Source organism: Herpailurus yagouaroundi, unplaced genomic scaffold (assembly GCF_014898765.1).
Source record: "Herpailurus yagouaroundi ecotype Mexico unplaced genomic scaffold, PumYag 184, whole genome shotgun sequence".
Lineage (NCBI taxonomy): Eukaryota > Metazoa > Chordata > Mammalia > Carnivora > Felidae > Herpailurus > Herpailurus yagouaroundi.
Genome location: NW_024412415.1, coordinates 38,937,568 through 38,949,454, shown reverse-complemented (window position 1 = coordinate 38,949,454; position 11,887 = coordinate 38,937,568). Strand labels below are relative to the sequence as shown.

At 57.6% G+C, this 11,887-nt stretch overlaps 1 protein-coding gene across 1 annotated transcript; it reads right to left on the bottom strand.

Moving 5' to 3' along the window:
- Nucleotides 1–5: 5 nt before the first annotated feature.
- Nucleotides 6–11,887, bottom strand: LMAN1L (lectin, mannose binding 1 like). Its single transcript, XM_040493275.1, has 13 exons — nucleotides 11,663–11,887; nucleotides 8,702–8,856; nucleotides 8,471–8,578; nucleotides 8,322–8,380; nucleotides 6,888–6,987; nucleotides 6,374–6,494; nucleotides 5,475–5,530; nucleotides 4,741–4,873; nucleotides 4,286–4,437; nucleotides 3,088–3,155; nucleotides 2,112–2,235; nucleotides 1,359–1,486; nucleotides 6–291 (listed from the first exon to the last, which is right to left on the bottom strand). The coding sequence occupies exons 1-13, from the start codon at nucleotides 11,838–11,840 to the stop codon at nucleotides 162–164; spliced, it is 1,512 nt and encodes a 503-aa protein (XP_040349209.1). The 5' UTR covers nucleotides 11,841–11,887; the 3' UTR covers nucleotides 6–161.

The window sequence follows — 11,887 nt, the reverse complement described above, 5'->3', positions numbered from 1 at the left end:
AAACGTGGGGAGATGGAAATCACCTTTAATAAGATTGGAGCTACCCAAAAGCTAAGGTGTGGGCAGGAGCTGGGCACCCAGAAGGAGAAGTACGGGCCAAACCCTCACCCCCTGGACACCATCCACTTCCTGGGGAGATTCCTTCAGGGCTTCGAGGTGAGTCATGCGTGTATGCTGGAGGAGAGAGGCTGCCTCCTCAGAATCCCCAGGGCGCCAGGAATGCGTGGTGCAGGACACAGAGGAGGGCTGCCTGTGGACAAACAGTCCTGAAGGCTCTTGTCCAGCTCCTGCCTACTGCCAGGGAAAGGAGAAGAAGGTTACTTGGATCTCTTCCTTCAGGGCTCTTGAGACCAGGCTTCCACATTCACCTCTCTACCATCTCTCCATTACAGCCTCCCTTGTTCTAAGACCTTCTATGGCTCCCTTGGCCTGCCCCATCAGGACCAGACTCTTTCCTTGGCATTCAAGGCCTGTCTAGGTGGCTCCAGCCTTATGGCCACCATCGAACTCGTACATAATGCATAAGCTTGTCATCATTTCCACTTGGTACCTTTGCTATTTTTACCTGGAGGCTGTCCCTCCTTCTACTCTGCTTTTAAAGCTCAGCATGCTTCACTCCTCCAGGAGCATCCCAGACCACACTGATTCTTCTTGTCTTGACATTCCACCAATAAGGACTGTCAGTCCGATTTCTGAGCACCTTCGCACACTCACCATCTCTAAATGTTTCATTCATTCAACAAACACCCGTCAAGCAGAATTAGTGACCTCCTTTTTATTCTCTTTTAAATTCTCTTTTAAATTCTCTTTGCCCAGTTTCACAAACTGGTCCCACCTTTTGCTTTGACACTGAACTTGACACTTTTTCTCCAGAATATTGTGCTTTTTTTCATGCTTCCATGCCTTTTCTTATCCTGTTCCTCTGTATTGATGCCTTTACTTATCTTGTCAGGCTAGAAAACTCCTAGTTATCTTGACCCACATCCAATGTCCCTTCTAGTCAATTCCTTGATCTCCCTAAGCTGGGTCAAGTGCTTTTTTCTCATACTGTTACAGCCCCTGAGCTCCCTGCCATTGTGGCACTGACCAGATAGGGTGTGACTATCAGTTACTCATCGGTTTCTCACATTAGCAAGTGAGTTTTGTGAGGGCAGGACTTAGATGGGACAAGCGGTTGAGCAGGCGGCCAGTAGAGCTTGTTGGAAAAATGGGTCCTAGCCTGGGTGCTGCTCCTTGCCCCTGGTAGACCAGGCATGTTACCCCTGGGCCTCAGTGCCCCATGTCCCAGTCGAATGGCTATGACCCAGAATCAAGAGATGTCAAGTAGTATAGCATGTCTCAGTCATGGGAAGACCCACCTGAAGTGCACATAACAGAAGAAGCCTATAGTCTGAATGAGGAGGAAGAACAAGAAGATGCTGGGCCGCAGGCACAAGGAGGCTTCTGGGGGTTGGCCAGGTGGGCGGCGGTTCTTGGCTGCCGCTTTCTGAAAGGGGACATTCTAAGGTCCTGGATCGGCTTCTTACCCAGAAGGAAAAAGGGGACCTGGAATCTGGGCCATGTGTGGGCTCTATTTCCCTCCCCCAGGCTTGGGGCACCCTGGTTCTCATCCAGGGAGCTTGGAGAGGAAGCTACTTCCCCAACCCTAGCTCCCCTGGCTCCATCTGTGGGGACGGCTGGGAAGGCCTGGGGCCAGGGATCACCAGGGGTCTGAAGGCTCTAGAGATGAGAAAGAAATAGAGTGAAAGACAAGGTGATGGTGAGGGCCAAGGTAGGAGCAAGATGGGCCAGGGACACAGGGAAGAGAAGGTTCCACCATCGATCTCTAGTACTGCCATTTCCCTTCTGGTCACTGAAGGGGTTGGACCAAATGGTCCCCAGGGCCCTGCTGCCATTGAGAGTCTGTGGGACTCTCCAGAGTGCAGAGAGGGCAGAGAGAAGGTGAGATCGGTATCACAGACACAGGCACAGATACAGGTGTGCCTGTCAGCAGTCCCGGGAGGGGAGTGCAAGGGCAGAAGGGGCCTGGGGACGCAGAAGTGCTGGAAGAAGGGGGCTGAGCCAGAACCTCAAGGATGGGGCCCTCATGGCACCCCTTCCTTCCCCCTTACCAGTGGGCCCCGAAGGTCCTTCTGCAGGAGGCCCAGGATCTGGGCCAGCTCTGAGAAATGATGCTTGGTGCCCACAGGCAGATAGAAGAGCTGGGCTTTTGAGACCACGTGGGCAGCTGCATCCCTGGTGGGGGGTGGAAACCAAGGGAGATGACTCATTATCTCTTCTGGTTGCACCCAGGCCTCCTAACCATTTCTCACAATCCCTAACGGCAGCACCTGGTGGGAAACAGGCACCATCCATAGGGCTCCTTCTTAGGGGCTGGTCTTACCCCAAACCTTCTTCCTATATCCTCAGACAGCTTTGGCTCAGAGAAGGGTCTTCCTAACGTTGTCTGTTTCAACTCCAGGCTCCCTGGGCTTTGTTTTCCATCCCCAGGCCCCAGGGGATTTGGTTCCTCTCCCTCTTCCCATCTTCCCATCCCCAAGCATCTAGATGTGGGTGAGGGACCCAGAATCCAGCACCCAGCCTGAAGCTTCCCTGCTCTGTAGCATCAGGGTGACTTCCCTGTCCCCAGAGCCCCGTGGGTAGCTCCCTGGGCTTGGCCTAGGGTGGGGTGCTGGGAGGCTGGAGGGGGGCAAAAAGAAGTCAGGGACTGCCCTCTTCAGCTCGGCCTGATCTTGGTTATGGTTCCTCCAAGAACGCCATCAAAACATCCCCTCCTTCCAGCAGCTGTCCCTGAAGGAAGGCTCAGATTTACTAACTCTCCCTGGGGAGGGGGTTTGCGCCCCTCCCCAGGGAGAGTTACTTTTAAATTAGGATTTTCAAAACTCTAAACTTGATTCAATTAAATTCAGGTCAACTGGACAGACTTAACTCTGCCCCTGCCCCTCCCTGTGTGCCAGGCTTTGTGCTGGATGCTCAGGAAGTGAGGAAAGGAATAGGGGGCCAATGGAGGAACTTGAGGCTGAGCAAGTGGGTGGAGCCGGACTTCTCTGCCCCTCCCCCAGAACCCCTCCTCGCAGGTGCCCTTACCTCATCTCTTGCAGGTCCTGGAGCAGAGACCTCTGTCCACGGAGCAGGGCGCTGACCTTGGCAGAATCCTGCAGCAGGGCCAGCCTGTTCTCCAGGGCCCAGGCCACAGCCCTTTTCTTCTCAGAGTCTACCTTCCCGAGGACACTGTAGCCCTCTTCCTTCTGGAACACCTTACCACCTCACCTGGCCCTTCCTCAGTTTGGACATTATCTGACACGTTGAGTTTATCCCCTGTGCATCTGGGCTTCTGGATTCCCCCTCTTCTCAAATCCCTCCCCCTGAGGGTCATGGGCTTCCTCCCCCTTTCAGAAGTGGTTCTGCCCTTAAAGGAGGCAGAGGCCCAGTCCAGTCTTCTACCTACCGCCCCCCTCTCCCCGACCCCAACCGCAGGGCACAGTCCAGGATGGGGCCAGTGCCGAGCAACTCTCAATGCTTAGGCCTCTGTCTCGGTGAGTGGCCTGGAGAAGTGGCTGCCCCTCTCTGGGGTGGAGAGAATCTGGCAGCAAGAGTTCTGGGCCTGGAAGTAGGATCATAGAGGCCTAGCCTTGGAGTGTGGCCCCGTCCCCACTCCCCCACTCCAGCAGCCCAGCCTCAGCTGCTCTGGCCTGAGGACACGAGATGTAAACCCTGAGCTGCCAGAGCCCAGCAAAGCCCACAGGAGCCGCCGGCCTCTGCTGCCTGGCATCTAACAGCTTGACTGAGTTCAGCTCTCGGGCCCCAGGCTGGGCGTGCCACGGGGCATGACTGTTTGGAAGAGAAGCCAGGATGGTAGTGGAGATAAAAACGAGGATTCTGGTGCGTCTGAGCATTAAGCAAGCCGTATGGGAACCAAATCACATGTGGAGCTACATGCAAATTAGCACCCAGTCTATTTCTGGTGCTTGTCTACAGACCCGTGTCCAAATACCTGGCATCTCCTCTCCCCAGCCCCGGCCGCGTGGATCCGTGGGCATTGGCTCGTGCAGGGCTACCCTCCTGTATGCTCCCCCGCCTGGCAGGTCTACCCCCTCCTGCAACCTGCAGCACTGCACCCCTGCTCTCCTTTCCCTCCAGACCTTGGGGGAGACTAGATCCTAAGTATAGTGCTTGCTCCTCTTTCTGGACAGAGGGAGCTCACCGGTGCCAGGAACCCAGTGGCTAGGGAGCTGGCTTTTCCAGGCCTGCAGGCAGGGCCTTGGGTGCCCAAGGGGCCACTCACCCAGGCTCCCTCAGGCCTGGCATGGCCTGGGGTCCCCAGGTGCTTCTTCCACTGCCTCTCGGCCTGGGCCAACTGTCTGGAGAGACCCTGGAGAGCCTGCAGGATCTGGCGGTGTCTGCCCAGCGTCTCTTCCAGGCCAAGGATCCTTTTTCCTGGAGATTGGGGCAGAGCTGGGCCAGGTAGCCCACTGCAGTGGGGTAGCAGATCCTATCTTTGGGGCTTATTGGAGAGGAGGGGCAGAAAGACATGGCTTCTGCCTCCAGCTCTCCCCCAGAAAGTTGTGTCTGGGTGGTGGGGTGGGGATCGGACAGAGCCTGGGCCCCGGGGTCTGCTCGATATGGCCTCCTCGAATCTTCGTCTCCCGATTGGTTAAAGCACTCCTGATTCCAAGGGAAGAGGATCCTGTGATGCTCAAATGGACCCCTACTTCCCCTGCCTGCTCCCTGGGGTCCTACCCTCTTCCTGGACTTCGGAGCTCAGCTTTGGGATCACATCCTCCCTGGCGCCCAGGGCCAGCCTTGCCCGAAGCCCTTCCAGCCGCTTCACCAGCCGGAGCTGCTCCATCTCCAGAAAGGGCGGTGGGGGAGGCTGGAGGAAGAAGACCAAACTCAGGCCTGAGACCCCTGGGAGGGCTGCGGGTGAGGGAGCCTTCCCACGGGGCCTCCACAAGTCCAGTCCCGCTCCCGGACCAAACACGCATCCCACCCAGGGAAGAAGCACCCCGGCCACCAAGCCCTGCGGTTTCAGGCTCTGCTGCTGCCGATCCCCCACGCTTATGTCTCCAGCTGCCGCCCAGGCCCCAGCCGCTCGCCCAGGACTCAGACCTTTGTGCTGCTCCTCCACTCAGCTACTCTCTCTGCCCTTTCAAGCTCATGCCTTCCAGGTGGCTTTCCCTGCTCCCCTGGCTGGTTAGGACCCGTCCTCTGTGCTCCCACAGCCCCCTGACGGCCTGGGAGGTGCTTCAGGAACGGGGCCTAGCTCTAGGTCACCTCTGGCCCCCCGCACTGCCCAGCACAAGGCCTGGTCTGAGCAACTCAGAGAGAGAGAAAGAGAGGGAGAGATCAGTAGAGATAGCGGCTCGAATGACAGGGCTGAATACATCATGACATAGAAGCATCCGGGGCAGGAAGGGGTCCCTGGACTGTCTCCCCCAGCAATCCCTGAAGGCTGACCCCAGGGGTGGCATCACCTTTGGATCCGGCTCACTCAGACTGAAGGTCAGGAAGGACAGGATGTCATGGTCATCTGGAAGGGGGGGGGCAGAGAAGGGAAGGTAAGACCCCCGCCCTTGCCCAGCAGCCCACTCAGCCCTCACCCCCCCGCCCCCCGGTCCCCCTGCCCGGCTCTATTATATTCCAGGCAGGCAGGAGATCTGGGTGACTCTGGGCCTCTCTAACCTTCGTCTCGCTCACTTCATGGGAAAGGTGTGAGGGGCAGACAAGCAGATGGGTGGACTGTGAGGGTTGACCCACACGCAGAGCCAAGGGTGAGCCCACACTGAGTGGGAAAACTGGATGGTCCTGGGCTACAGCCATGGCAACAGAATGAGTGACACCCTCAGGCCCCAGAGTGGCAGAAGCAACCATAGGACGGCCACCTCCTCAGCATGGCTCTGAGACCGTGTCACTTTCCTCCTTGGAAACCTTCCACTGCTCCCTAGTGCTCAGAGTCTAAAGACTAAAGTCCGAGCCTTCAAGAACTCCCACCCTCAAACTGCACCCTGCTTGCCAGCTGTGGGTCCCTCCGTGGACTCTTCATTATGTTACACCCCTTTGCGGTTTCCTCAATGTCCTCATGGCTGTCCCTCTTCTACTTGCCCCACAGTTCCCAGCTTGGGGCACTTATGGGGCCATCGCTGGAATAAAAGCTTCTTGTGCTTTATCCTATTTGAGACTTTCAGCAACTCTGCAAGGCAGACATGACCTTGCCCCGATGGTAACAGAGGCCCAGAGAGGGCTCATGACTTGCCCAGACCACACAGAGAGGAAGTGGCTGGCCCCACACCCAGAGCTCTTTGGAAGGTGTGCTCAGGATGTTTCATTAGGTACCATTCCTCTGCTCTCACCTGCTCAGAAGGAAGGCCCTCACCTGCCAGGGTGCCAGTGGCTGCTGAGACCCCAAAGAAACCTCCAGGAGCCAAAAGCAGTGGACCCACGTCAACACAGACCTCATCTAAGTCGTTGGGAGTGAGGCCACTGTTCAAGGACACCTGAGGGGCACAGAGGAGTGAGCCTCTCGCGGTTGGAACCCCCCACCTCTCCCCTGACCCCGGCAGCGGGTTGTCATCCCCACCTTTGATTCACTGGCTTCCCTGGTTCTAAAGGTGGGCAAGCGGCCACCCAGCTTGGTGTCAGCATGGCATGGAGGGGCACGCTTGCCTGGTCTCACACTAGCCCTCGTCAGTATGTGCTCTGGGATTAGGAGTCTGTGCAGGGAGGAGGGTCCCGTGTGGGTGCCACCTGTATGTGTTGGGCCCCTGTGTGGTGTCACAGGCACGGGTGTGTTGGGACCATGGGCACTCACAGAGCAACTCCGTAGCTCTGAGTGCTATAGTTTGCACTCCCTGCCCAGAGAATCTGAGAAAGCAGGAAGGGCTACTCACCCGCAGCCTCTGCCCCCAGTAGGTGATCCGAACTCTGAGGGGGTTCGGCAGGTTGCGGAAGTCCCGGCGGCAGGAGCCCAGCACCCCGCTGGCTGCATCCCTATGGGCACTTGGAGTTCAGCCAGGCCACACAGGACACAAGGCCTGGACAGTGGGGGTCGTCCCAGGGGCCCTTCGGCCCAGGCCTACCGCACACCCCCACCCCCCCACCCCACGGGTCACTTGGGACGGAACGTGTCCCTGTTGTCTAGCATGAGTCTCCCTTGCTTCTTTAGCAGGAGAGAGGGGAGCTGGAAAGCAAGCCTTGCCTGGCAGAAGACGCCAGGGCCTTCCTGTGACTCTTCCTTGGGGGGGACAGAGCCTGGAGCAGCACTGGAGCTCTGCCCTCAACCCCCCAGGCCCACCACCTCCCCCACTGTTCCCCCCCCCCACCCCCGACTCCTCGTTCCCCTGCGCCTCTGGGGAGGGCTCCTCTTTCCTCTTTTTTCTGCCAGGCTCAGACTGCAGCAGGACAGACTCAGGACAGAGGACGGGAGCCACGTTCTGTGGGCCCGAGAGGTCCCAGGTTTCTCTGGGCACACAGACAGACAGCGCTTCCACCTGCGGCTAAGAGGGAGGCCGCACAGAGCAGGGAGAAGCCAGCTCTGCGATTTGCACTCTGTGTGACCTTGGGCAAATGACCACATCTTTCCAAACCCGAGCTCCCCCGTCTTTAAAATGAGGATAATGATTGGAAGTAGCTCATAACATTGTTATGAGGGTTAGCTAAGACAATGAATGTAAAGTGCTTGGCACTGTGCCCCGCAGACAGGTAAGCTCTACTCCATAAATGCTAGCGATTATTCTAATTGTTATGAGCTAAGGGATGCGTGCTGGGAGACACTGATGACGGGCCTGGGTGGGATGGGAAGCCTCGTCATCGTCATCGGGGAGAAAGGGAAGGCTCTGGCAGGCAGGCGGCTGGCTCGGGAAGGGCGGGGACCATCTGACCTCAAAGCTCAGCTCTGCGAACGGCTGTGTGACCTTGGGCCATTCACTCCACCTCTCTGGGCCTCAATGCCCTCATCTGTAGTTGGGGACTAATGATCTCCCCTTCTCAAGAGTGTTGCTGATCAGATGAGACGGTGTGAGTGGCAACACTCAGTGCAGGCTACGCCCTGTGTCGTTTCACGTCCCGCCCCCCAACCTGGGGCGTTAGGTTGAATGAATTGAGGACTCAGTGGCGCAGTTCCTAGGAAGAGCACGCAGACTCTGGTCCCTGTCCTGGAAGAGGCACAGGTGGGACAAGCGAGAGGCGGTTCCAGGGCAGCAGCCATCAGCTCAGATGAGTCCCCGTCAGAGGCTGGGGCAGGGGCTTGTGTACACAGTGTGGGTCACCGCTGAGGCCCTTGGGGCCCAGGAATGGGGTAGGGGTGTGTCCGGACAGGCCCTTACCCACGCGGCTCGTAGCGAGTGTGCGCATCACTGGCCAGTACACGGATGATGGGGCTGTTCTGCATGGGAGGTGACGAGCAGCCTGAGCCGTGGGCACGGGGGGGAGGGGGAGGGGGAAGGGGGGGAGGGGACAGGAGATCACTACTCACCTGGGTATCCTTGGTGGAGGAGTCGAAGAGGATCCCGATGCCGTCCCACGAGGCCAGCCCCTCCAGGACAGAGCCTACTTGGCCCCTGCCCCGGGTGTACCACACGGCCTGTGGGTCCCCAGCTGCTCAGCCCGGGGTGGGGGGGGGGGGGCTGCAGGACACTGAACCTCGGGCTCACCACCCACCTCCCTGACTCACCCCCTCTGCCGGGTGTGGTTTGGGGCCACTCACCATGCCCTGGGCTCCCCGCCGCCCTGGCCCGGTCACCCTCATCTGCACATGCACCTCCCAGGCAGAGAAGGGGACAGGGGCCCTGCTCCACACGGCGCCGCTGCAGTTCCTCATGGATGGGGCCAGCCGCACTGCCTCCAGGCCCAGTATGGCATCTGTGGACGGGGGCAGCTCAGGGCCAGGGCCCCACCATCTCCTACGCCCCCAGCAATCTCTGTCACTGGCCTGGGCTGGGCTCTGGGGTAGGAAGGAAGTAACATCAAGGCTTGCCATTAAGAGGTGGGCAGTCAGACGCAGGAGAAGTGGGACACGGAACCCAGCAGGGCTGGCAGGGCCTTTGCCAGGGGGCGGATGCCTTCTCACATAAGCCTCACCACAAATCCGTGCCGCCTGCTTTTCTAAGACCCCACCTGACACATGAGGAAACTGAGGCTCAGAGAAGTTAAGGAACTGAGTGGATTGAAACTCAGCTCCATCTGATTCCATAGCTTTGAATGGCACAGGTCCACTCCCATGTGGAGGTTTTGTTTTGTTTTGTTTCGTTAAAAAAAATTTTTTTTTTACCTTTATTTATTTTTGAGAGACAGAGAGACAGAGCCCAAGTGGGGAGGGGCAGAGAGAGAAGGAGACAGAATCCAAAGCAGGCCCCAGGCTCTGAGCTGGCAGCACAGAGCCCGACGCGGGGCTCGAACTCATGGACCGTGAGATCATGACCTGAGCCGAGGTTGGACGCTCAACCGACTGAGCCACCCAGGCGCCCCACATGTGGAGTTTTTTTTCGATAAATACAGTACGGTAGTGTAAATGTATTTTCTCTTTCTTAGGATTTTCTTAATAACATTTTCCTTTTTTCTCCGGCTTACTTTATACCGAATATAATACATACAACATAAAAAAAAAAACGTGTTACTCCACGGTCTATGTTATTGGTAAGGCTTTGGTCGACAGCAGGTTGTTAGCGGTTAAGCTCTGGGGGAGCCGGGTTATTATTATGCTCGAATTTTCCACTGTGTGTGGGGTCGGCGCCCCTAACCCCTGCGTTGTTCGGGTGTCAGCTGTAACACGTTTCTCCAACAAGAGACATTTGCTTCCACCCCTTTCTGTTTCTCAGGGGAAGAAACAGGCCCCGTGAGGGAAAAGGACACGCCCGAGGCCACCAGACACAGGAGAGTACTTTGCGAGAACAACCATGTTGGGGTTTAGGACTCCAGGCTGTGGAAGCATGGAGAGACTCCAGTGTGGCCCATTGAGGCGGGGGGCGCAGGGTGGGGCTCCGGGTTCAGGTCCCCAGGGGGCATTCCAAGGTGAGGAAAGCCTGAAAGCAAAGGTGACAACTGGCTGACAGGACTGTGAAGAAAGGGAGTGTGTGTGAGAGAGAATTCACAGAGGCCGGGGGTGGGGGAGGCGAAGGAAAGGGGAGAGAAACTGAGGCAGGTTTGGCAGGAATCAGAGGGGAGATCAGAGGCTTCACCCCAGCTGGCTCCCCACCCCTCTGGTGCCAGCCTGGAACCTGGCCCAAGGCCCAGTCCCTGCCAGGACTTTCCGGAGACTGCTAATCCAGGCTGTTTGCTCAGCAAAGGCCAAGGTTGGGGGCAGGGAGGCTCGGAGGCTGCAAGGCCAGGAGTCCTGGGGGGCCTTAGAAGCCACCACTGCCTCCGAAGTGACTTGTGGGAGGCAAGGATTGCCCACTGTATACTACACTTACGCATTCAGCTCTATGTGGATCGTTCATGAGGCCTCACCCCAAAGTGTGGGCTCCCTGAGTCTGACTCAGCCCTGTGTCTCTGGCCTGGGCACAGAGGGGCATGGTGGTAGAATTCTGGCAAAAGGATGAGTGAATGAGTGAGTGAAGGAATGAATGAATGGACGGTAAGCATATCACTACGTGATCTTGGAGAATGTGCCTCTGCTCCCCGCTGTGGTCTGTGACACGCCAGACTTGACAAGGCCCCCGGCAGTGAGTGCTGTACAGGCCCTGCCATCCTAGGCTTGAGGCAGGGCCTGGCTTGGTGCTGTGAGAATCAGCCCCTTCCTTTGTTTACCTCCTGTGCCTCTGTGAGGGAAGATTGGGCCAAGACCCAATCAGAAATCATGCCGTTCTCAGAACTTACATCTCACAGACACAGAAATACATAACGAATCCGCTTTCTCTTTTTGCTTTGCCTGCTAGGTGGCTCTGAACCAGATCCATGGCCCAACTCTGAAGGGTGGGCAGACCTCACAGCGTATTTTGGCCACAAGCCCTGTTCCTGGATTCATTTCATGCCTCCGGCCCTAACCCTAAGTCTCATTCTTCTTGCTCATTCCTAATTTAAGCTCCTCTCTACTGCATAGGTCCTTGTAAGTCCTCAAAAATCCTTAATGAACAAGATCAAGTAGAAGACAGACTCCTTGTAGGTCTGGGTTTGGAAGTTCCTGAAGTTAAGATGCTCTCGTGCCTGCTTCCACCCAGCACACACACAGGGCAGAGCTGGTGCCCTCTCTGGCAAAGCAGCTGGCCGCGAGGGTGCCTCCCTTCGGGCAGTCCCCCCGTTCTCGTGGGCAGCAAGGAGCAGGGAGAAGGGAGGTTGGTGCTGGTCCCAGCTGCCTTGCGTCTGCGTGTCTGGGACTCAGCACGTGAGCATGTGTGTGTTTACGGGTCCAAGGGGCAGAGGAAGGAGAGGGGGTCCGAGGAGAGGCAAAAGGAAAAGAGAGAAATCCTAGGGCAGAGAACGAGAGAGGCAGAGAGGAGAAACGGAGACCGGTAGATGATGGGGTGGGATTGTGGTGGGTGGAACGGGAGACAAGCCTGGGAGGGGTCCCGGGGCGAAGGTCTTGCCTGCCCCAGGCCTGGCCCCGTCTTGGGCAGAGGCTGGTACCGGCAGGCCCGCTCTTCCCCAAGTCACAGCCACCCAGAGCTGGTCAGCCCCTCCAGCACTATGAGGGACCCTGGGCATGGCTGGTCCCCACCCCACCCCTCACCTCCATGATGGCTCCAGAAGGGTATTCCAGCCCCAGGCAATGCCAGTCTTGGTCCTTTGAAGCTGAGCTTATACTCAAACCTTCTCTGAGGAGGACTGGCCCCCACGGGGTTGTGGGGGCCCACGAGCAGGAGGAGGAGAAGGCAGAACGAGGGATCAGGGCCCCTGATCACCAGCATTGTGAAGGGAACTGGTGTCTGGGCCCCTGAGTGGAGCCGCGGCTGGG

Coding starts and splice junctions, on each gene's coding strand:
- LMAN1L (XM_040493275.1), bottom strand. CDS start 11,840: ATGCTGGTGATCAGGGGCCCTGATCCCTCGTTCTGCCTTCTCCTCCTC. Junction 4,874..5,474: donor TGAGTGAGCCGGATCCAAAG/GTGATGCCACCC, acceptor TTCTTCCTCCAG/CCTCCCCCACCGCCCTTTCT. Junction 1,487..2,111: donor AGGACCTTCGGGGCCCACTG/GTAAGGGGGAAG, acceptor GTCCCCTTTCAG/AAAGCGGCAGCCAAGAACCG.